Source organism: Vulpes lagopus, chromosome 5 (genome assembly GCF_018345385.1).
Source record: "Vulpes lagopus strain Blue_001 chromosome 5, ASM1834538v1, whole genome shotgun sequence".
Lineage (NCBI taxonomy): Eukaryota > Metazoa > Chordata > Mammalia > Carnivora > Canidae > Vulpes > Vulpes lagopus.
In genome coordinates, this window is record NC_054828.1 from 84284536 (window position 1) to 84308345 (window position 23810).

The window sequence follows — 23810 nt, forward strand, 5'->3', positions numbered from 1 at the left end:
AAATAGCTTAATGCAGAGAAAAGCTTGTGTCAAACTCCAATTTTGTCATTTACCAGCTGCATATCTTGGCTATTATTAACTTCTCAGAGTTTTAATTTCTTCTCCTGTATGAGATAAATGTATTATCTAATTTACAAAGTGGCTATTAAGATTATGATAAAATACCCAGCTCAATTTCTCAAAGCCTAACAACTGTTCAATAATTATTACAATCTCTTCCAAAGTCACAACCTATTGGCAGAGCTGGTACTGGAACCCAGGTGTCCTGGCTGTTGCTTAATGTGCTGCCGTTTCCAAGGTTGCACTGTTTCAAAGCTTACATTTAAGTCATTTTATTTTTTTTAAGATTTATTTATTCATTTGAGAAAAAGAGAGAGAGCACTCTTGTGGTGGGGAAGGGTAAAGGGAGAGGGAGATAATCTCAAGCAGAATCTTCACCGTGTGTGTAGCCTGATGCTGGGCTTGATCTCACAACCATGAGATCACAAACTGAGCCAAAACCAAGAGTTGGTCACTTGACCCATTGAGCCATCCAGGGTATACATATGGATAGACATATTCATATGACTTCAACTAAACCAAGGTCAAGTCTTGATCATTGTGAATGAATTGACTGGCCACATTTCATTCATCCCCATCTTTCGAAAGTCACATCCATGGCCTAGAGTATGACTGAATCAAGTTTGATATTAAACCATTTATTAAGCCACTTCTACATAATTATTTCTCTTTAAGCCATTTCTGTTCTCTTTGGAGGACATAACTAGATTAATTTCAAAATTAATCTTTGATAATTAGTATTATGTTCATAAATGAAGTACAGCACATTAATAGATTATTATATCAAGGAGAATTTGTGAATCTCAAACAAGAAGTAAGGGAAATTTTAAGAAGAAATGCTCATGTTGGGATGCCTGGGTGACTCAGTAGTTGAGCATCTGCCTTTGGCTCAGGGCATGATCCTGGGATTCTGGATCAAATCCCACATCGGGCTTCCTGCATGGAGCCTGCTTCTTCCTCAGCCTATGTCTCTGCCTCTCTCTCTCCCTCTCTGTGTCTCTCATGAATAAATAAATAAAATCTTTTTTTAAAAAAAATGCTCATGTGGAGCTCTCCTCCCTATGTAGTACCCACCTTCCTGAAAAAAAAAAATTGCTTTTGTCCAGTAGACCATATACAGTGAAGTATGTCTGACTACCCTTGGTAAGAAACAAAGACATTCTTTCTCATTGGATGGGATAGCTCCTGCATGGAGCCTGCTTCTCTTCCCTCTGCCTATGTCTCTGCCTCTTTCTAGTGTCTCATGAATAAATAAATAAAATCTTTAGAAAAAAAGAAAAGAAAAAAAAATCATTGGATGGGATATAATCTCTCTCTTTTGATTGAAGAGCTTAATCCATTTACATTTAAAGTAATTACCAAGAAGGAAGGATTTACTTCAGTCATTATGTTGTTTTCTACATGCCCTATAGCTCTTTTGTCCCTCATTTCCATCACTACTGTCTTATTTCGTGTTTGGGGTTTTTTCGTTAGTGAAATGTTTAAATTCATTTCTCATTTCCCCTTATGTATATTCTGTAACTATTTTCTTTATGGTTACCATGAGGATTACATTTAACATCCTAAAGTTAAAACACTCTAATTTGAATCTATAGCAGCTTAACTTCAATAATATAACAAAAATAATTCTGCTCCTTTACAATTTTGTCTCCATCTCTTTTAGTTGTTGATGTCAAAAATTACATCTTTATACATTGTGTGCCCCAAAACATAAATATTTTAAATGCATTAGTTTCTTAAATTATGTAGAAAACAAGATTTGGAGTTACAAACCAAAATCACAAAAATACTAGCTTTTACATAAAATCATTGTTTTTTTTCTTTAAATGTATTTATCTCTTAAATTATATAGAAAACAAAAAGTACAAACCATTGTTACAAACCATTGTTACAATTATTTTTTAATTTTTGTGTTTTTTAAATCAATCAATATTTTCCTTTATAGCTTCAGATTTTGACTCATGCTTTAAAAATCTTTTCCCTAACACCTACACAAAAATAAATTCCAGACCTAAATTTAAAAGCTAAAATAGCAAAGAATATACTATAATATAAGAATATAATATAAAGGAGATACTTCATGACTGGGTCAGGGAAAGGTGTCTTTTAAATGACACAAAAATAGATCATTAAACTATTAAAATTAGTAATTTTTGTTCATTAAAAAACCCAACAATAAAAGAATGAAAAAATTAAAAATAAATAATGAAAAGGCAGACCATAGGATGGGAGAAGATATTTGCTTCTCTGTATATTGCAACAAAGAACTTGATTCCAAAATATCTATCTATATGTAAACATCTTACAAATTAATAAAGAAAAGATGGTTACCCAACACAAAAATAAGCAAACTACTTGAACAGGCACCTCACACAAAAGAGGATATCCAAGTGGTTGACAAGCTAATGAAAAGATGCTGAACATAAACAGTATTCAGGGAAATAAATGCACATTAAAATCACATGTTACTAAACTCACAAAGCTGGAGGATTTGAACCTAGATAATCTATTAACCTCTCTTGCTCTATTATGTTTAAACTGGGAATATTAATGTCTGTCTGGGAATTTATAGTCTTAGGAAGAATAAGTGAATTAACAAAAAACAGATAACCATGTACTGAAATAGAGTGAATTGTGTACTAAAAATCCAGAGCTAGAGACACAGTGACTATATTCTTTATCCAAAAATCAGCACAGATAGATTTAAAATGTTTTTTGTTTTTTGTTTTGTTTTGTTTTGTTTTTTTTTAGGGAGCCTGGGTGGCTCAGTAGGTTGAAGGTCGGCCTTCAGGTGAGTCACAGTCTCTAGATCCCAGGAGGAAGCCCTGCATCAGGCTTCCTGCTCAGCACAGAGTCTGCTTCTCTCTCTCACTCTCTCTCCTCTGCCCTTCCGCACTGCTCATTCTCTCTCTCTCAAATAAATACAATCTTTTTTTGAGAGTGTGTGCCTATGAGCATAAGAGGAGGAAGGGCAGACTCCCACTGAACAGGGAACTGGAACATGGGACTCAATCCAGGGACTCCAGGATCATGACCTGAGTCAAAGGCTCACATTTAACAGACTGAACCATCCAGGCACCCCAGATTAAAAATGTTAAGCCTTCCATTTTATAAGTTTTACCTTGTTCTTTGTCAATGTCCCCTAATTCCAGAGTGCATGCTGCTGCAAGATTAGCCCATTGAGAGTCTCAGAGCATAAAGTGACACGGACCAGATACTTTATCTTGGCCTTATAAATCTGTCCCCACCCTCTCACTAAATCCTTTTAAGAAGCTTAGCCCACCTCATCTACCAATATAAATCTCCTCTCTCCTCCCCATAATAGTTACCATTTAGCGAAAAACATCCTTTTATTTCATTCTTGTAACAATCCCATCAGGTGAGTATTATTTTCTCACCCAAGAGATCATTCCCATTTTACAAGAAATTGGAGGCTTGGAGTGAATAATCCACTTATCTGAAGTCACAGAAATGTTCAGTGACAAAGCTGAGATTTAAAGATAGGTTTTTTCCAACTGTAAAATCTACATTTTCTATCACTGTGCTCCACTAGCCCCCAACAGCATGAGCTGTTATTGTCTTTGTGGGTCTGAAGAGGTGGATGCCTGCGTCCCTATTCACAAGCATGCTGTTGACACCTTGGCACTGCCATCTGGGCGGGGACTGTCCTGGGGGTGGCACAGGAAAGGAAAATCTCCTTAAAAAGAGATATGTTGGGGCACCTGGTGGCTCAGTCAGTTAGGTGTCTGCCTTCAGCTGAAGTCATGGTCTTGGGGTTGTGGGATCCAGCCTGGAGTGGGGCTCCCTGCTCCTCAAGGAGTCTGCTTCTCCCTCTCCCTCTGCTCCTCCTCCTCCTCATGTTCTCTCTCTCTCTCTCTCTCTCTCTCTCTTTCTCTCTCAGACACACACACACACACACACACACACACACACACACTGTCTTTCAAATAAGTGTGTCCCAAATAGCTGATGCCTATTGACAATGACATGGAACTGCCTTCAACCTGATTGAGTAGTTTCAATGTCAGCCATCAATCTGAGGAGGCAGGATGCAACAAGGATCCCTCTGAGTGTCACAAGCAAAGCACAATGCTCACCATGTACCTGGCCAATTTCAAATGCTTTACATGGATTAACTCCTGTCATCTGCACAACTCCACCAGGTGGCTACTATTATCACCCATTTTACCAGTAAGAAAATACAAACCGTAACTTGTAATTTGCCCAAGCTAGTAAGTAGTGATTATTCACCTGTAAAACAGGAATACAAATGTCGGCCCTAAACCTACATAACTCAAGGAGTTTCATACACAACTCCTATGCATTGGTAATAAAGAGTATTTCTTAAGCTGGAACCGTTACAGCTTTTCTCCTAACACCTTTTGGGATAGAGGAAAAATTTTTTTTTTCCAGTGGGGTTCAGGTAATGTGGGTGCAAAAAGTTCCTGGAATGATCCAAAAAAAATTGGTAACCGTGGCAGGGTCTCCAGGCAGGACAGGCCAGGGTCTGGGGTTTTTTTTGTTTTTGTTTTTTATAGTTCAAAGATTGATATTTTTGTTTCTTTTTTCTTTTTCTTTTCTTTTTTCTTTCTTTTTTTTTTTGCTTTTGTGAAGAAAAATAAGGTTATGTTTTTCGTTTGAAAGAAACGAGGAAGCCCCCCTCCCTGCTCTGCCTCTCCCCTGACCCAGCGGGGTACTGGGACCTCTGGTCTTGGGCAGGAGAGGGCACTGTGTTGAGGCTTCCTCAGAGCCACAGTGGAAAGGTGTTCGGGAATGGAGTTTGGCTTTGTTACGCAAAAAAATAAAATGAGAAAACTTGACACACATGCCCACTATACAAATGGGGGGCCAAGAAGCAGCACCTCCAAGTTGGAATCATCTCTGGCAGTTCCACGCAGGGTCCTGGTGCGGAACCAGGGTCCTGGTGCCAGGGGGCTCCCCACACCCCGTGTTCTGGGGTGCCGGATGGGAAATTTTGTTTTCACCGTATTTATCAAGATATTTAAAATAAATAAATAAATATATTTATTTATTTATTTTATTATTATTATTTTTTAAAGTGCTTAGTCGCAGGCGAATCTGGCTGGCGCTTCTGCTTCGAAGACGGCGCAAGGATAAGCCCAGGCCCGAAGGCGCCCGGTGGCCAGGCGGCGGCTCACCGCGCGCCCCAGCGAGCCCAGGCCCTCTCCCACCGCGCCGGGGCGCGCAGACTCAAACGCGGAGGAAGGGAGGCAGCGCCCAACTAGCCTGGGAGGCGTGCGCGGGCTCTGGGGGGTCTGCGCCCCGCCCCGCCCCGCCCCGCCCGCCCCATGCAGATCCTAGCCCTCGGCTGGGGCCTCCCTCCCAGGCCGGGTGCTCCCCTCGCCTCCCGCGCTCCCGCACGGCCGCCCACAGGCCCCGGCCCCTCTCCCAGCGTCCGCCCGGGCGGGGGCCGCGCCATGCCCAGCTCGGCGCCGCGAGCCCGCCGGCCGCCCGCTCCCCCCGGCGCTCGGGACCAGCCCCCGCGCTCAGGCGGCTCCCGCGCGCCCCGGCCGCCCGCGCTCCCGCGCCGCCCCCCAGGCCCAGGCACGCCCCGAGCTCCCGGGCGCCTCGACTCGTCCTTCTCCGTCGAGGCCATCCTGGCCAGCCCCGCCCGCCGCGCGCCCGCCGCCCCGCGGCCCGGCCCCGCGCCCTCCGGGTTTCCCGCGACGTGGCTGCCCGCCTACCTGAGCGCGGGTCTCCTCCAGCCTTGCCCCCAGCCGCCCCGGCCCGGGCTCCGCCTGGCTCCCTGCTGCGGCCTTCGGGGCCTCGGCGTCACAGGTACGGGGCGGCGGGGCGGCGGGCGCGTGGAAGCCGCGACGGTGGGCACACGGCAGGGGAGAAGTCCCTGAGTTTGAGAGCCACGCACGGGCGGGGCGGGGCGGGGCCCCGTGCCCCGTGGCCATGCGGTGCGGCCTGAGGCCCGCGAGAGGGACTGGCGGAGACCAGGTGACCGCCGCGCGAGCTGCCCCCCACGCGCGCTGCTGAGCAGGGAGGCGCGGCGGGCGATGCGGTGCCGCGCGGGTGCAGAGCGGGCCTCGGAAGACGCGGCCACGGCCAGCCCTGGGCTGCAGAGCGGCCCTTCCGAAGGGGTCGACCGTCTCTCGCTCCCTCCACGCCCTCGGATAACATGCTCGGTAGCGCACGCTCATCCCCAAAGCAGCTCTCTTCCCTGGAACGGACGGCCCCGTTTCATCTGGGCGAAGCGGCTGCTGCGGTGGTGAGGTTCAGCGAGGAGCTGGGAGGAGCGGACAAGTTCCCGGACCCCAGAGCCGCCCCCGCAGCTCACGGCCGGCCGGGGGAGCTTAGGCTCCGCGCTGAACTGCTCCGAGCCTGCTGGCCTGTGGCGCTCTTAGAGGGGGACCTCAGGCGGTGCGGCGCAGGCACTTCAATCCAAATAAATAAATCCGTCCATGCATCCAACCACGCATCTCCATCCACCCATCCATCCATCCATCCATCCATCCATCCATCCATCCCAAAGAGAATTGAACTGTTTCCCTAACGTTCTCTAGCGTTAACATCCACCTACAGGAGCCTTTGCCATTTTTGGCAATCTGATTCATACTTTCCCACCTACCCCTGAGCAAAGTTAGTGCAAGCCTTGTCAACTCGTTACCAAGATCCATGTAACAGTTTTACCTGGTGCCTACTCCCTGGGCTCTCTCCATTCTGCGTTTCCCCCTTCAGCTGGGCGTTCTCCACCCCACCCTCATTCTAGGCTCTCTACCCCATCCAAATTCATGCCACTGCATCTGAGCGAGGTGCGCATGGCTCCAAGCCACTTTTCCTTAACCTCCTCACACTGCGGAGCTCTGAATTGCAGTTTACCATCTTATGTTACAGTGATCTCATTTTCAAGTTCGTTTTTGCATAGTTATTACATTCATACAGCTCAAACTTCAAAATGTTTAAGTTAGAGAATTTCCCTTAACATTCCTGTTCCCCAGTCACCTGGTTAACCCCACCCCACAAGCAGCCAAGGATACCAATCTCTATGCTTCCAGAGGTATTTTATGCATATTGTTTGTGTGTGTCTGTGTGTGTGTACATATGCTCTTTAGGCTTAGAGCTGGCTCACTGCTCAGGCTTCTGGGGTACCCCAGACTGGGCTGCAGCAGAGGAACTTCAGGACACTGAGAGACCCCAAAAGAGGGTTCGGACTATGTTTAACTTGAAGCAGCTGGAAGAGTTGGAGAACGTCTTTACAAAGCAGCACAATCTTGTGGGGAAGAAGAGAGCTCAGCTAGCAGCCCGGCTCAACCTTACAGAGAATCAGGTGAGAGCAGGGGACTGCTGCAGGACCATGGCTGTACATGGAGGCAGACCAGAAGGCCCTGGGTGAGGTTGGGGGGAGACATGGACCCTCTGCCTCTGGGCCAGGCCACTGGGGGAGGCAAGCCATAATCTTTGGCACACTCCCTACATGAATGAGCAAAATAGTCCCATTTGAAACCACATTATGGGAATGACACACAATCTAGATATTAATCTAGAACTCTGTTTCCATGTTAAAAAAAAGAAGCTGACAGTGAAATTAAGTATGTTCAAGGACAAAATATTAAAAATAGTAACAAACATTCCCTTGATCTCCATATTCTCCTCTAGCCACTACACCATTTTTCTGCTCTTTTCATAGGCAGACTTCCCAAGAACTTGTTATAGTCACTGTGTCCTCATTTCCCATCTGCTTAACTCATTCCAATATGAATTCTTTCCCCACTGTTCCATCGGAACTTCTCCTCCGGGTCCCTTAATGACCTCCAGGTTGCCAAACTCAGCAGATGCTGTCCTCCTCTTATTCAGTTGACTGCACCTTCTCTATTGACACACACTTCCCTTGGCTTCTGGATACCACATTCTTGGTTTACCAGCTCTCTGGCCACTTCTCTGTCATCTCTGTAGGGGTACTCTTCTCTTTGTGACCTCAAATTTGTCTCCCCAGCTGATCTCATATATTCCCACAGTTTTGTTTGTTTGTTTTTTGTTTTTTTTTTTTAGATTTTATTTATTTATTCATGAGAGACACAGGCACAGGGAGAAGCAGGATCCTGGTGGGGAGCCCAATGTGAGACTCGATCCCAGGACCCCAGAATCATGCCCTGAGCCGAAGGCAGCCGCTCGACTGCTGAGCCACCCAGGCGTCCTTATCCCCACGGTTTTAAATACCATCTATAAGCCAACAACTCCCAGATTTATATCTCCACCCACTCCTTTTTTCTTTTTCTTTTTTTTTTTTTTTTTTAAGATTTTATTTATCCATTCATGAGAGACATACAGAGAGAGACAGGGACACAGGCAGAAGCAGGCTCCCTCCAAGGAGCCCGATGCGGGATTCGATCCCCAACGGCCCCATGATCATGGCCTGAGCCAAAGGCAGATGCTCAACCACTGAGCATCCCAGGCGTCCCCACTCCTTTTTTTCTCACTTGTACATCTACCTACCTTCTTGAGATCTCCACTTGGATGTCTTCTGGGTAGGCATTTCAAACTTAACAAACCTAAACCTCAATTCTTGACCTTTTCCCTCTCCAGATCTGTTCCTCTCCCTAACTCATGGCTCCATCATCCATCCAATTGCTCAAAATACCAAGTCATCCTAGATTCCTCCTTCTCTCCTACCTCCAGTCCATCAGCAAGCCTTGTCACCTGTACCTTCAAAATACAGGATCACTTCAGTTTTCTCCATTGCCCCTAGTTCATCCCAATCCCAGCTTATTTCTGGATCACTGCAGTAGTCTCTCAGCCATCTTTCTTCATCTCCTTTTATATTCTTCACATAGCTTCCATGGTCCTAGGTGATCTGACCTCTGCTGACTCCTCTCATTTTCCCTTCCTTCACTTCCCCATCTCCGTCTCAGATACTTCAGCCGTGCTCTCCTCCTTTCTGGTCCTCAAGCACACCACACTTTCCTACATGTCGTCCCCTGTTCCAGCCTGCTTTTCTCTGTCCCCATTAAACCAGCCTCTTATCCTTCAACCTCAGCTTAAGTGCTGGTTCCTCAAGGAGGCTCAAACCCCCATTTGTGTTTATGTATTTCTTTGTTTCCATGTTTGTTATTTTCCTTTCTCTGGACTGTGAGTTCCATGAGGTCAGGGACCATAGCTCTATTGCTCCACCATGTATCACCATCACCTAGGATGGTACCTAGTACATAACAGGAGCTCAATAAATATTTGTTGAATGAACAAGTGGTGTCTGAAATTATAGGGAAAGGTGTTTGGGAGGAGATGCTTTGTTAGAAGAAAGAGCAGGGATGCCTGTGGAGCTCAGTGGTTGAGCATCTGCCTTCAGCTCAGGGTGTGATCCCGGGGTCCTGGGATCCAGTCCTGTATCAGACTCCCCGCAGGGAGTCTGCTTCTCCCTCTGCCTAGATCTCTGCCTCTCTAGAATACATACATATATAAAAGAGCGAATGTGGGCCCAAAGAGCAGTTGTCACTGTGTGTCGGGCGGGGGGGGGGGGGGGGGGGGATCAGGGGAGCTTCTGGTCATATTCCAGCCTGTGACCATTGCCTCTGATTGTAGGTGAAGGTCTGGTTCCAAAACCGCAGGGTCAAGTATCAGAAGCAGCAAAGGCTGAAGCTGCCAGCTGTATCTGCCGTGGCTGCCCCCCAGGATGAGCCCTCCAGCAGCTCTGACAACAGCATACAGAGAGAAGACACTGAGTCAGGAGTGGACAGCTGAGGACTGGGACAGAGCCCAAGGCCATCTGGGCTAGTTCTTCTTGGGGGAACTAACTGGAACTACTGAGGCCTTTTTCTTCATCTGTGTAATGGGTGCATTAACAACTTAGTCCTCCCAGAGCTGACAGGATGTCTGTAAAGCTGTTACAGTGTACCAGACTGGGTGCTAAGTATTCAGTAACTGTTAAGGTTTTTAGATTTCCTTCACCTGGGGAAATCTGCGTTCCGGTGTGGTGCTTACACCAGAACTGGCCTCTCCAGGTATTTCATCTGTTACTGACCTGGCCTGGCTGAGAAGGGGCCTCCCTGAATCAGTGTCTGGGCCTAGAAGCCTCTTGCCCTCTGAAGGTGGTGGAGTCGGGAGCAAAGAGGGAAAGGTAAACTGTTTTGCCTACTTGCCTTCATGGAGTTTCCCAAAGTTTTCTTATTTTGTCTGAACTATTACCACTTTCAGTAGCTCAGCCCCATCTGCCTGAGTAGAAGCAGGCATGCTACCCTGGCCACCATCTTTTCCCCTATAGTTATCCACCCTCATTCCTCTCCACCATTACATAAAATAGAGAAATTTGGCTCTACCTTTGCCAAGGCAGGCATTTTGTCACCAACTCTGCTTATTTCCAGGAGACAGTTATAACTTCTCCCCCTTCAAGATCTTACCTCATGATCTGCTTTCCTTCCCAGGAAGCTGCTAAGTTTTTCTATAAGAAACCTGCTGATAGTCTACCCATGTGAGGCCAGTCACCAGCAATTCCAGACCTGATTTTTCTAGCTTTCTTCATTCCTGGACGGGCCTCTGTTAAGGGTATTGATTTAGAACCTAGGATGGTTTCTCCATAGTGAGGTGAGCTGGTGAAAAGAGGCCTGCCCTGCCACCTCGTGGTGAGAGAAGGCATGGTCCCCACTGCTGTTGGCAGTGTTCTGAAGGAAAGAGGAAAGGCAGGGAGCAGAGGTCGCCCTGGAAAACCACATGCTTCCAAGGTAGTGGTAGACCAGCCTCTCCTAGACACTAGGTCACAGGCTTCAGAGAGGCCAGGGTCTAGCCCCAAGAACCCTTCTCTCTCCCAGTCTTAAGGGAAATCCTTCCTAATGCTGGACCCAAAGTCAACTCCCTCAATCAAAGGGATCCAGCTGCATCTACCTCTTCTAGCACCTGCCTCTTCAATTGATTTAACTTTTTAAAAATAAAAAAAAAAAATCAAGTTAACCTGTTCAGCAGTTACTGGGCTCTACCCAATCCCCCAGTGTCACCATGAGACCATAACAGAACAGACAAACGTCCCTTTTCAAGGAGCGCAGAATCAATTGGAGGACAAAAAGGCATGGTGATCAGGCTTGGCTGTGGGAATAGATGCTTTAAGTCAGTGGTTTCAGCTTCTTGGGGTCCTGAATGAGAAAACAGGCCCCTCTTCGGTTTCCAGGACAATGTGCATATGACACTACTTATGCATACAATTTCAGGGGTCCTCAGACCTGAGGTCTACCATGTACCCTCTTCCACCACCCCTAGGCTTCAAGGTCCCTAAACCCCTTTAGGGGCTGAGAGAAGCACAATTCCAGCTTGATCTGCCGTAGAAGGCCTAAGGAAAAGGGAATTCTTGCACCCGACTGAGTAGGATGGATAGGTGCAGTAAGCTAGTCCTTCCTTTCAAGTAGATCCGAGACGGTAGAAATCGGCCGGCTGCTGTCCCACCCCTCGGCTGGGTCCGAAGAGCGCTGGACTCAGGCCGCTGGGTGGAGAGAGACAACAGGCACAAAAACACGAACTGTACACAGATACATCAAAACTACACACACACAGGTACGTACGGAGACACAGACGCAAAAGCGCACAGATGTAAAACACAAAGGCAGACCCAGCTACATCCAGCCAATCGACCTAAACATAGATTAAAGGGATCCAAATTCGGACTCCCTAGAGCGCAAACCCTCACGCCTTCTGAGACACACACGCCGGGGGCGGGGCCGGAGAGGGCGGGGCCTCCCGGGTCGAGGCGAGGTCAAGGGTCAGAAGGCGGAGGCGCGCCCAAGATGGCGGCCTCCATGGGCGACGTGTTCTCCTTCTGCGTGGGCGTGGCGGGCAAGGCCCGGGTCGCGGTGGAAGTCCGTTTCGTAAGCAGCGCTAAGGTAAGGCCAAGGCAGAGCCGCCGGGAGCCCCCACTCTGTCCGGCCATGGAGACAGCCACGTGGGATCCCAGGCCCGGAGCCTAGAAGCTCCTGTGCTGCTCGGACTCGGCGGCTCGCTCCCTACTCGCGGCCCGGGGGCTCCCTGTCTGTCCCCGCGCGAAGGCTTCCGGGGAGGTCACGCGGTGGATCGGGGGCTCCGAAGTCTCCGTTCGCTCCCCCTTTCCGCGGAACCCGGAGCGCCCGCCGGCGGCCCTACTCCCGCCGCTCCACGCAGGGCCGGGGGTAGGGGACGCGGGGCGCCGGGGCTTACGCGCCAGGCTGGGCCCCGGGGGTGGTGGGCGGGGACAAGCTGAGCGGAGGGAACTGAGGTAGAAACAAGCCTGGGCCCTCAGGGATCTTTCTAAGTGAGATTTGGGGGTAGGGTGTGGAGGGAGACTAGGACCTTCCATGAAAGGCCTTGGGATGCTAAGAAATTTGGACCAGAGCTCGAAGCCCCTGGGAGCATTTGAAGCGTTTAAATAGGAGCGTGACGTAATTTTGTCGTTAGATTATCGTGTTTTAAAAGTTATAGAAAAAAATACCGAAAATGCATGTAAGGAAAGAGAAAGTAAAAATCACTCAATCCTGTACTATGTACAAATATGTGAATATTAAAATTACAATTTTAGATCGCTGTCTGATGCAGCAGTAAATCACATCAATAAACCTATTTCTACGTTGTTGTTTTTTTAATTTTTTAAAATTTTTACGTATTTTTAAGAGCTGTTTCACGGGATGGACGCAGTTATTCAACCAACTACTTATTTGTGGACTTGTATGTTGTATTTTATTTTTTCATCTCTGAGGTCAGAGGTCTTGAAGCTCAATTTCTGTGCACACATCCTTTTGTTCCCTTCAGCAGAGTGTTTTCTCTCCCAGTTAACTTTGCCAAGTGATATGTGGAAAATGGTATCACTTTCATATACATTTCTTTGTTTACTGAGGAAGTTGAATAATTTATCATGAGTAATGGCTGTGTGTATTCCTGGACCCTGCCCAAGAGGTCAGCCTTCTAGTCATCTGCCTCCTGATCTCCCCAGCCCAACCCACTATTGCCTTCTTCCCATTCCAAGACACATCTGGAGCATTCCTCTCCTTCCATGATAAAGCAGCTCCCCTATATCCTTGGTGTTCTCAGCTGCTCACATTTCCATATCCACCACAGGCCTCTGGGGTTCTTGACTAGGTCATAGTTTGATGGTGTCTGGGTTCTATCACTCCTAGCACACAAAGATAGTCACCTTTCCCTTCACTGCACCCCGTCTCAGCCCCTCCTCTCTTCCCTTCTTCCTCTCACTTCATCACATCAGCCATTCTGCTTGTCCACTTGACCTTTCCCAGCCCTCTATCAAACCCCACCCCTAGAAGAATAAGCTGGCCACCCTCTCCATGCCCACACCTGATCTGCAGCTGGAGAAAATCACACACCCACCCAGCCATGGTGACAAGATGGATTATGCCAAGCTTTTTACATCAATATTCATCAAGCGAGATTGATTTGTGAGGTTTTTCCTTTGTGCTATCTTCCTCAAATTACCACATCAGAGTTATACTTGTTTTTTGGTAAAATGGAGAAGCTTCCCATTTTTCTCTGTTACTGAATAGTTAAAATAGCATAAGAATTACTTATTCTTTGGCTTGAGAGAGGTGGGTCATAAACCATATGGACTAGGGGCCTCACATGGGAGTTGTTTTTTACTATTTTCTCTATTGCTTTTCTGGATATTTGCCAGAGCAATCTTTTAAAGATTGACCAATTACTGTGCCAGGGACAGTACCAATCAGAACATGATAGTGTCTGACCAAAGATGATGGATGCCAACCAGAGTGCCATACTGGTGCAGGTCAACCAGATAATCGGCACTGCTTCTTTGTCTAGGCTTTCTTCCTTTTGAATTCAGTTTTGGTGATTTATATTTTTCTAGAAAATTATCCATTTAGTAAAGCTTTTAAAATTTACTACATAGTCGTAGAATTTTGCACAATATTTTTTCTAAAATGTATTTTTTCAAATTGGAAATATCTTTGCAAATTTATGCCCTTTGCATTCAGGTTTACTTCTCTCCAAGCGTCTTGGTAATAAAAATGAGAGCTGCTTTTCTTGAAACACTGTCTTATGTTTGGGGGGATGAGTGGTTTCATAAAGGAACCAGCTCTGATTCTGTTCCCTTTGTTTTGATGACTAAATATTTTCTGCATTCGGTCCTCCAGAAAGAGAGAGAAAGACATTGTTATTTACCCAATGTTGAGATTTGAGATTGTCAGCGATAATGTGGGTCCATGTTGATATCCCTTTGTCCCATTGAAGAAGGCCATCTTTTCATTTTGCTAGATTGGGTCTGGCGCTAAAAGGCACGGAGGTGGGGTTCCAAGAAGACAACCAAGGATACATCAATGGCTTTGGCAAGAGGTTTTGTCCAGCTGTCCTACTCTGCACTTAGAGCTCCCAGAGTATTCAGGGTTGAGATCTGTAGCTCATGGGTTGCTCCAGGCCATCCTGGTTTACACATTCCTGCTTCTCTGACTTTGGGAGGTTCTGCTATCTAGCCATAGTGCCAATGCTAGAAGGAAACTGGGAGCTACCTAAGAGGGCACATGATGGGACGTCTCACTGCTATGTCCCTCCCTCCCTTCCTTCCTTCCTTCCTTCCTTCCTTCCTTCCTTCCTTCTCTTTTTGTGACAACTCAGTGCTGTCAGGGGCATTTCCCCTCTTCTCTAAGTGTACCTCCAGAGTAAGTGCCCAGCAGGGCCAGTAACTGCCTGGGTTCTGGGGCTATCTCCTGAGCCCCTCTGCATCACCTTCATGTCTTACAGGCTGTATACAGTGCTTTAGACCACAGTGCCTCAGACTTTAACATGCATGTGCATCATCTGAGCATCTTGTTAAAATGCACATTCTGCTTCAGCAGGTCTCGGGTGGGGCCTGAGATTCTGCATTTCTAAGTCTTCCAGATGATGCCCTTGTTGCCCATCCATTACCTCATTTTGAGTAGTAAGAAGCTAAAGCTCATAAGGTGAGCTTGGGTTGAGGTGCATCCTGGAAACTACCATAGGTATTGTTATAATTTTCATATGCGAAACAGATGCAAAGAAGTGAAGCAGTTGGCTCCAAGGTTCACAGCAAGTAGTATTAGGGTTGATGCTAGAATTTGTCATTCCTTTCAGTGTAACACTGAGAACTTGTGTCCTGTGAGTACCCCACTGACCAGGGGAATACAGCACATTCTCCCCCAACTAGGCTTCCGTCTACTGTGGCATAGGAGTCCTCTGCAATCCTTAGCAGCAGTATCATTGCCAGGATCCTGGAGAGGGGCACATGGGTGACTCCAAGAAGACCACCCTGTCATTACCACCTCCTGGTACAGGAGCCTCGGTACTCCTCTGGCCTTTCCAAAAATTCTCCTCCTCTGACTGACATGGCGGCTCCCTCCGCATCCCAGTTCCTCTGCTCTGAACAGGCTGACAGAAGTGTGGCTGAAAGTAGGTCAGAGGAGGCAGTTATGAGGGGATGCTGACCATGTTCTACCAACCCTCCCAAGGCAGAAGACTTTTCCTGAGAGGGAGGTGAATGGGGGGTGATGCTGGGCAGCCCTCGGGGAATCCTTGGAGCAGTGTCCTCTTTCTCTCTTTATGGCCATCCTATTCCTTTTTCTCCCCGGTAGGGAAAGGGGCTGTTTGCCACACAACTGATCCGGAAGGGGGAGACCGTCTTTGTAGAACGGCCCCTGGTGGCTGCACAGTTTCTCTGGAATGCACTTTATCGCTACCGAGGTGAGCACATCTTGTCCACTTCTCATGGCTGCTGGGCCTAGCTGTCTTTGTGTCTCTGGGGTCTCTGGGAGTTCAGGTGTTGGGAGGAAAGTTCATCTTCCCTTGGAGAACTGTTCCTGAGAACCATGCTGCTGTCTAGTGTCAGGGCATTTGGGACTGCGAATGAGTGGTAGAGGGGCTCTTCCAGTCTGCTCCCTGGGGGAGGACTGTCACTCAGGTGGAACTCAGTCTGAGTCAGAGTACGGGGGATGTGTGTCATGCCAAAGGGCTCTGTGCCAAAGAGCACCCCTCCAAGAGAGGGCCACGGGCCCTGTGGTCAAAACAGGCTGAGTTAGGGGTCAGAAGCAAGTAGAATGCACTTAGTTTTTCCAGCCATATGCTTTTTTCACACTTAGGCTACAGACAAACATGAAAGGAGGTCACTTGGCTGCAGAATGTGAGGAAAGCACATTCTGAGGGGATAGGAGGAGAGCCCCACAGACTCAGTCCCATTGGGAAGGGGGGAGAGCCTGACAGGAGGGGTGGAACTCCAGAGAAGGAAGAAAACCGATCAGCGTTGGAATGCCTGTGAAATCATTCACTCATTCTGTTCTTTAACACGGTTGTTCATTCACTTCCCAAATGTCTGCTGAGCACTTACCATGTACCAGCCACTATTTTTAGCCCTAGAGATGCTGCTGTGAAAAAGACAAAACATGGCTCCTGTCCTAAAGACACTACTTACATTGTCCTGTGTGGCTCTCTCCCTCAGCTTGTGACCACTGCCTTCGGGCACTGGAGAAGGCAGAGGAGAATGCCCAGAGGCTGACTGGGAAACCAGGCCAGGTTCTGCCTCACCCTGAGCTGTGTGCTGTGCGCAAGGACCTCCACCAGAACTGTCCCCACTGTCAGGTGAGCATCCCTGGGGAGTACACATGGAAGGGAGCTGGGGGAGAGGCCTTAGCTGAAGTCCTCTGTGAGTACCATGAGCAAGTCACGGCCCCTGAGAGCCATAATGTAGGGGAAGACATTCAAAAGACTCAGTTACTGCTCCATTTGTGTCCTCCCTACCCCAGTCCCGCTGTCTAGAAAATAGGTCTGATGAGAACTTGCCCTCGTCCCAGGACGTTGGCAGGGGCTCTTCCCTCTACCTGAAAGCTCTCTCCTTCCCATAGTTTAACAAGCCTGGGTGCGCTTCTCACATGCTCCCAGGACACTATATGCTTTCTGCTCATGATGCCACAGAGCTACTGCTTAGGGGCTATTCATAGAAGGAACACAGTTAGTGCAGGTGAGTACCACTGAGGAATGTCTGTGCCTCATACCATGGCCAGATCCTAGGGTATTGACCTCCACCCACTCATCCAGGTGATGTACTGCAGTGCAGAATGTCGACTGGCAGCTGCCGAGCAATATCATCAGGTCCTGTGCCCAGGGCCCTCTCAGGATGACCCCCTGCATCCTCTCAATAAGCTGCAGGAGGCATGGAGGTAGGTAGCATTTCATCTCTTCCGTTTATCTTCCCTCTTTGCCTGCCTGCTTGAGATCAGCAGATGCAGTCATCTGTCTTAAACTGCCATCCCCCTGATTTTTCCTCCATTCTTAGGGTTTAACAGAAGTCACATCACCCAATCCCCTGCCTTCAATGTGAGCCACCAGTCCCGCCACCCTCAGTATTGTATACACTCCCAGGAAGAGCCCCATTGAGCCCCTAGGGATGTAAAGTCCTGCCCACATCCTTGCCAATGACTTCCTCTCTTTGGTTATAAATGGAGCTGGTAGGAAGGATTCTCCATAGCAATCAGACTGGGCTTCCCTGAATGCAGCTACTGGAAAGGGAATTTCTAGGCCAGATCTTTTTCTTTCACCCCAGGAGTGTTCACTACCCCCCTGAGACTGCAAGCATCATGTTGATGGCCCGGATGGTGGCCACAGTGAAGCAGGTGAGTCCACCCATCCCTCCCAGGGAAGCCAGTTCTGACCTCATTTGCCCCTTGGCCACAGTCTTCCCCCACTCATCTCAAAACCCTGACTTGGATGAAGAGCTCCCCCTGGGCTTCCCAGAGGAGAGCTATGCGCTATGTAAAATCAGGAGCAGCTAACCATAAGCCTGGCAGGAGACATCTTTCCTGCAGCCTCTAGTCTAAGACAGGGTGTCCTATACAGCAGCAGGTCACGTACTCAGCTTATAGGTGCCACTTTTTCAGGATTGTGCCTCACATGTAAAGTGAGAGGAGCCACTCCAACACCTTCTATTAACATTGAAGCTCCACAGCCTCATCCTCCTGCTTTCCTAAGTGTTACACTGGCTAGCCTGGCCCCATTGGGGAGATGGCTGGGTGTGGGCAGGGAGGGGAGGAAGTTCCCAGGCCAAGGAAGGGTCTACCAAGAATCTCATATGTGCTGGTGTTTCCCTGATGGCAGGGGCTTTAGAATCACAGCCTACCCTCCCTCCGGGGCACAGGGGGCAGCGAGGAGGCAGGCGTCCCCAAGTCCATGTGTGCACATGCATGCATGTACGGGCATATGTGAACATGACTATTTGTTCACTGCAGGCTAAGGATAAAGATCGTTGGATCAGGCTTTTCTCCCAGTTCTGTAATAAAACAGCCAATGAGGAGGAGGAAATTGTCCACAAACTCCTGGGGGACAAATTCAAGGTTAGTCTTTGCCTGTGATCCCCCCACCCCCAATAGCCTTGAAGGTTCTGTGGCTGCCTGACGGGAGCTGCACATTTGGTCCCTTCCCAGCCACAGGAAGAGGGTAGAGCCTAGGACCTATATTCCTGCCACTATTTAACTTTGTGACCTAACATGGACCAAGGGTTGAGAAGTAGGATGATGACAGAGGAAGGAAGGATTGGGTGCCCTGACATAATAAAGCAGAATCTCAGGATAGCAGCGGGCAGGTCAGTCACAACGGAGAAAAACGGGCTGGGGGTCCCTAGGGTGAGGGAGCAGTGTGAAACAGAAGAATTTTAGCTGCCCGTGTGCTGAGTACCTACTCCCACCCAAGGAGGATAGCAGACTCCCAGGCATGAGCTGCCTGAAAGCACAGGCAGGGTTGAAAGGACAGCTGGGGTAGGCCTTCCTACATTCATTCTGGGGACAGGAGTAGGGAGTCAGGCTGGCCCGGAGGCCAGGTCAGGTGGCCTGGAAGATGGTGGTAAGGACAGACATTCCAGGCAAGGTTGCCTCAGCCCTCCTGGTACAAGCGCTGGAGAATAGGGAGGAGTTTGGCTTCGCCACCCTGGGTTGGAAACATCCACCAGACTGCCAAGGTTCTTTGGAAATAAGGACTCTGTGGCCTTCCTTTGTCTTCAGAGAAAGCTCATTCTACAGAGCTGGCCCTTTTCCTTCCCTTACCTGGTCTTCTGGGCCCTGCCTGGGTGCTAATGGCAAATCCCCAGGAACACAAGTCTCTCCCTGCTTCCCCCACACCAGGGCCAGCTGGAACTTCTACGGAGGCTCTTCACAGAGGCCCTTTATGAGGAGGCACTCAGCCAGGTGAGTGAGTGCCTGGGGAAGGTGGGACCAGTGGCCTCCTACCCGTTCCAGCTCCCCAGGAGCAACCAGGTCAGCATCTCCTACTTGAAGAGCTAAGCCCGAGCTGACTTGGTATGAAGTTGGGATGGGACTGACTCACAGAAGACTTCCTAAATGGAGAGTTGTATCAGGAAGAAAAGTGAGTGATTGTAGTCTGTGCACTTATTTTTCTTTCTCCCCACAGTGGTTCACACCAGATGGATTCCGGTCTCTCTTTGCTCTTGTTGGGACCAATGGCCAAGGAATTGGGACCAGGTTAGGAGGGAATGTTCCAAAGCTATTGAACTTGTCTCTCAGGGCTGAGGTGGGAGATTGACAGAGGAAGGTAGCCACATCTCCTTTCAAGATTAGGGTGGATAAGGTATAATTCTGTGGCCCAAGCGCTGGACTGGATGCAGTGGTGGGAGGCAGAAAGGCTCAGGTGGTAAAATTTGCTCTTGGGAGCCTTGGTCTTTTGGGGAAGATGGGCCTCTGCTCCGGAAAAAGAAGTGGGCTTAACTTGCCTGGAGGTGGAGAGTCCTGTGAGCTGGGCCTCCTCTTCTCCAACCATGGATGCCTGGGACCCCCAGCTCCCTGAGCCAGTGGGTCCATGCCTGTGATGCTCTGGAACTGAAGCCTCAGGACCGAGAGCAGCTGGACGCCTTCATTGACCAGCTGTACAAGGACATCGAGGCAGGTTGGTGAGATGGAGCCTTGGTCTCACCCAACCTTGGATGCCCCCCATTCAGATACAGTCTTCCCCTGAGGGAGTTCTAAGCGAACAGTTGGGGAAGCTAATCCCTATGTGCCTATGAGAAACTGGAGATCTATCCACAGGACACAGAGATAAGCCATGACCCCAAGATCCATACAGAGGCTCAGTCCTGAGGGTTGGGGGGTCCTGGACAACTAAGGTGATACCATTTATGGGAAAGCAAGCTCGTGCCTCCAAGAAGCAAGGTCAGGTGAAATGGTAGTGACTAGTGGCAAGACAGTAGACCCAGTGCCTATCCTCATAACCCTTGTTTTCTTTTCCTCCCAGTAAAATGGACAGAATAACATCTGAATATTACTGTCTTACAGCAACTGGCGAGTTTCTTAACTGTGAAGGATCTGGCCTGTATGTGCTTCAGAGCTGCTGTGAGTCCCGGTATTAAGGAGGGGTAGCCTTACGGCCACAGGACATCTCTCCTACTTGGTCCCTTGTAGGCTGGTGGAGAGGACTCTAGGAGCAGGATTGAGTCTGAGCTTCTTTGGGGATTTTCTTATTCATTCATTTATTGGACTGTTCATGCCTTAATATATGTGTATATATCAGACCTTCCAGGGGGCCAGGCCCTGTGCTAAAGTATGACACAGACTCTGGTTCTAGGCATATACCACCACTGCCCTGTCAGGTTCGGGAGGGGGCTGTTACAAGACCTTGGGAGGAGGGAGCTCAGGCGAGAAGGGGAGTCTCATAAGCACCTGACAGGGAGGAGCAGAGCCACTTCACACAGTTGTCTTTTGCAGACTCAGCCTCTCCCCCTCTGATTTCCTCACTGTAAGCCCCCCCTCCCAGGCTCTGGGACCATTCTGCCCCTCCCAAACTAGGCTCACAGAGAGCCTTGGCTCAGCTGTTACCAGACAGGACTGAGTTAAGTGGTCAGGCACGGGAGTTCTTTCATAGCCCTGCTCCTCCTCCTGTGGGACACTGGAGACACAAGCGAGACTCCAGCTGCCCAGTGCTGAGGACAGCAGGGGCAGTGATGGCAGGTGGGAGGGGGTAGGAAGTAAGTGCATGTGTGCCTGTGCTCTGTGGTCTTCAGGAAAGAGCCCCAGACAGGGAGTTGGGAAGCTTGGGTGCCAGGATCTGTGCAGCCCCAGCAGGGATCAGAGAACAGGGAAGGATGGGGAACCAGCGCTCTGCACCTTGAGGCTGTTATTTTTATTAGTCAACAGTCCTTATTTGCCTCTTTCAGGTAACCACAGCTGTGTCCCCAACGCAGAGACCACTTTCCCAGAAAACAACTTCCTTTTGCATGTCACCGCCTTGGAGGATATCAAGCCAGGAGAGGTGAAGGGGCTGGGAACTGGGGGTGGGGTTGGGGAGGGGGCAGTTGGCCCTGCAGGTTTTCCCCAAAGGATAGCCAGGGCCCCCAGTTCAGGCTGTTTAGTTGAATCCCCACATGCCCCAGGACAGGAGTCTTTCTCCCCATGATTATGCTCTAAGCCCACCCCTCCCCCAGTTCTTCACAAAATAGCCAGAAAGCCACAGAGCAGTGATTGAGGGGCAACTGTGTACCCACATTCTTCTTCCTAGCCACCTTTCGATCAACAAATAGACTTCTTCTAAGAAAGCAAGAGATGGCTCTTTGTGGCTTGGGCTGTGGATGAATGTGTGGGTTTGGGGTCCTGACTGGGCACAGTACACAGAGTCTGGATGCATCTTCCAGGGGAAGTAGCATCATATCAAGATAACCTCTGACCCCAGCTATGACCTTGGCCATCAACTGCCTGTAACCATAACCTGAGGCTAACCACAGTTCCCTCTCTGTCTCAGACACAAGTTGTTGGAGCCTCTTTGTGGTCTGCTGAGGGCACAGAGAAATGGATGAGGGCCCAGCGCCTGGGAGATGGGGCAGTGGGTAGAGATGGGGCAGTGGGTGGGGAGGCTCCCATCTAAGAGAGAGCACAGACTGCCAGATGCCACATCTTCTCTGCCCTCCAGGAAATCTGTATCAGCTACTTAGACTGCTGTCAGCGGGAGCGCAGCCGCCACAGCCGCCACAAGATCCTCAGGTGCCAGCTGGGATGCGGTGGGTGGCTGGGCTCTGGGAGGCCCCATCCTAGTGGCCGCCTGACTTCACCCTCACCACCATCCCCCATCCCCTGCAGAGAGAACTATCTGTTTGTCTGTTCCTGCCCCAAATGCCTGGCAGAGGCAGATGAACCCAATGTGACCTCAGAGGAAGAGGAAGAGGAGGAAGAGGAGGAGGAGGAAGGAGAGCCAGAAGATGCAGAGCTGGGGGATGAGATGACTGACGTGTGATGTCACCCTGCCTGAAAGGGACCCGCAGGAAAAGGGGGCCTTCCTCCCAAGAGAGGAAGCTTGGAAGGAACTCCCCATTCCCCTTGCCTGGTTTCCCCCCGATTCCAGCTCTGTTTCTGCCAGAAGGTAGGACAGAGGCTGGACCCTAGGCCCTAGGCACTCACTTCCCATCAGACCTCATGCCCTAGACACTGCTGCTGAGTGGCTCAGGCTCTATGCTATCACTGAGCCTCTCAGAACTGCCCCCGCACAATACACACACACTCTCCAGGTGTGAGCAGCTGCAGCCAAGGTCAGGCCCTAACTGTTCTTCCCCTTGGCCCCATGGCCATGCTTACCTGTCCATCTGAGGCTTCCCCCTTCCAACCTGCTACAGAGGGGGTAACAACGTGGCAATCTGAGGATGGCCTGACTGCACTGAAGAAGAAAGGATGAGCTGCTTCTACTTTCTTCCTCACCTCCCACCCTTGTAGCTGCTAAGGCAACTGCCTGCTGCTAGCAGAGCAGGGAGAGGCAGGAAGGTGCAGCTAGGGCTCTAGAGCATCTTCCCTGAGGCTCTGTGCCAGGGACACTGAACCAGGGGGATACTTCTCCCCACCCCCCCTATTTGGACATCTGGGGCAGTAGAGATTAACCCCATCCCCAGACTCTGAAATCTCTGTACCTTGTGCCTTGCCTACCAGGCCCTGGCACAGTGGCTGGCCACATGGGGTAAGCAAGAGGCCTCTGCCTCCCTCAAGAGGGGCATGTGGGGGATCATCACCCCTTCCTCACACTCTCCCACCGAGGACTCCAGCAGCATGGCTGACACTGGGGCATGACAGGCCTATGCTCCCTAATTTTGGATGCTCAAGAGGCTTCCCTGGGACCAGTTTAACATGGGTCTGTGAGGGGCTCTCTTGGCCTCAATTTCCATCTTTAGGGTCTTCAGAGAGGAACATTGAAGTCTTCCAGAAATCTAGAGGAGCTGGGCTAGATTTTCTGAGATAAGCCCTGACTATATCACCCTCCCCTTGGTTAGCACCACCCCTCACTCTTGGTTTGGATGCTATGGGAATTATAGACCATCACTTGAGATTTCTTTGCCTGCCTTCCCTGGGGAGCCTGCCACACACCCCCTGCTGAGGGATCTCTGGGAGGGCAGGTGCCCACCCCGTAGGTTGTCCTAGATCATGAGCCAGTTAGTGCCCACCTGTCTGATATATCGGGTTCTTAACTCCTTCACAGCAGCCAGCACCCCCCACCCCCCCTCTTGCCCCTGCCTGCCCACTGTTCTTAATAAAGTATGAGTGGTGACAGGCCTCTGCAGGAATGCTTCATGGAGAATGACTCAACAAGCTGTCTGGACACCCAGCAGTCACATAGGTGGTGCATAGGCACATGACTTTAGACCAGGTGATGGCAGGAGATGGGAGCTGCAGCTTAGTTTGGGCTCCTCTCTGCACTCTGCACCCACACTCTGCTGTGCAAATGTTTCTAAATGCCAAGAGCACAGGTCCTTTGAGTTCTAGTGTGGATCCCCAGGACCAGGCTACTGGAAGAGTCTTCTCAGGGGACTGAACTATGGCTTCCTGAGT

General features: G+C 49.5%; 2 protein-coding genes across 3 annotated transcripts; both read left to right on the plus strand.

Annotated features, from left to right (window-relative positions):
- The first annotated feature begins 5498 nt into the window (after positions 1-5498).
- NOTO (notochord homeobox) lies at positions 5499-9765 on the plus strand. The gene is made up of 3 exons (XM_041756980.1): positions 5499-5859; positions 7143-7357; positions 9607-9765. Exons 1-3 carry the CDS (start codon positions 5499-5501, stop codon positions 9763-9765), a joined length of 735 nt encoding a protein of 244 aa, XP_041612914.1.
- A 2001-nt stretch (positions 9766-11766) lies between these two features.
- Positions 11767-23534, plus strand: SMYD5 (SMYD family member 5). 2 transcript variants are annotated; one of them, XM_041756219.1, is made up of 13 exons: positions 11767-11888; positions 15591-15699; positions 16451-16590; positions 17047-17168; positions 17552-17621; positions 18234-18338; positions 19122-19184; positions 19408-19478; positions 19793-19899; positions 20286-20342; positions 21164-21258; positions 21913-21983; positions 22080-23534. In XM_041756219.1, exons 1-13 carry the CDS (start codon positions 11793-11795, stop codon positions 22231-22233), a joined length of 1260 nt encoding a protein of 419 aa, XP_041612153.1. In that variant the 5' UTR covers positions 11767-11792; the 3' UTR covers positions 22234-23534. The 2 variants fall into 2 exon arrangements, with proteins under 2 accessions (XP_041612153.1, XP_041612154.1); XM_041756220.1 differs by lacking the exon at positions 18234-18338.
- Positions 23535-23810: the final 276 nt, after the last annotated feature.

Excerpts from the sequence above, each read along its gene's own strand:
- NOTO (XM_041756980.1), top strand. The coding sequence starts at position 5,499 with ATGCCCAGCTCGGCGCCGCGAGCCCGCCGGCCGCCCGCTCCCCCCGGC. Across the intron at positions 5,860-7,142 it reads TCGGGGCCTCGGCGTCACAG|GCTTAGAGCTGGCTCACTGC; the intron begins GTACGGGGCGGC and ends TATGCTCTTTAG. Across the intron at positions 7,358-9,606 it reads TCAACCTTACAGAGAATCAG|GTGAAGGTCTGGTTCCAAAA; the intron begins GTGAGAGCAGGG and ends CTCTGATTGTAG.
- SMYD5 (XM_041756219.1), top strand. The coding sequence starts at position 11,793 with ATGGCGGCCTCCATGGGCGACGTGTTCTCCTTCTGCGTGGGCGTGGCG. Across the intron at positions 17,622-18,233 it reads TGGTGGCCACAGTGAAGCAG|GCTAAGGATAAAGATCGTTG; the intron begins GTGAGTCCACCC and ends TGTTCACTGCAG. Across the intron at positions 21,259-21,912 it reads AGGATATCAAGCCAGGAGAG|GAAATCTGTATCAGCTACTT; the intron begins GTGAAGGGGCTG and ends TCTGCCCTCCAG.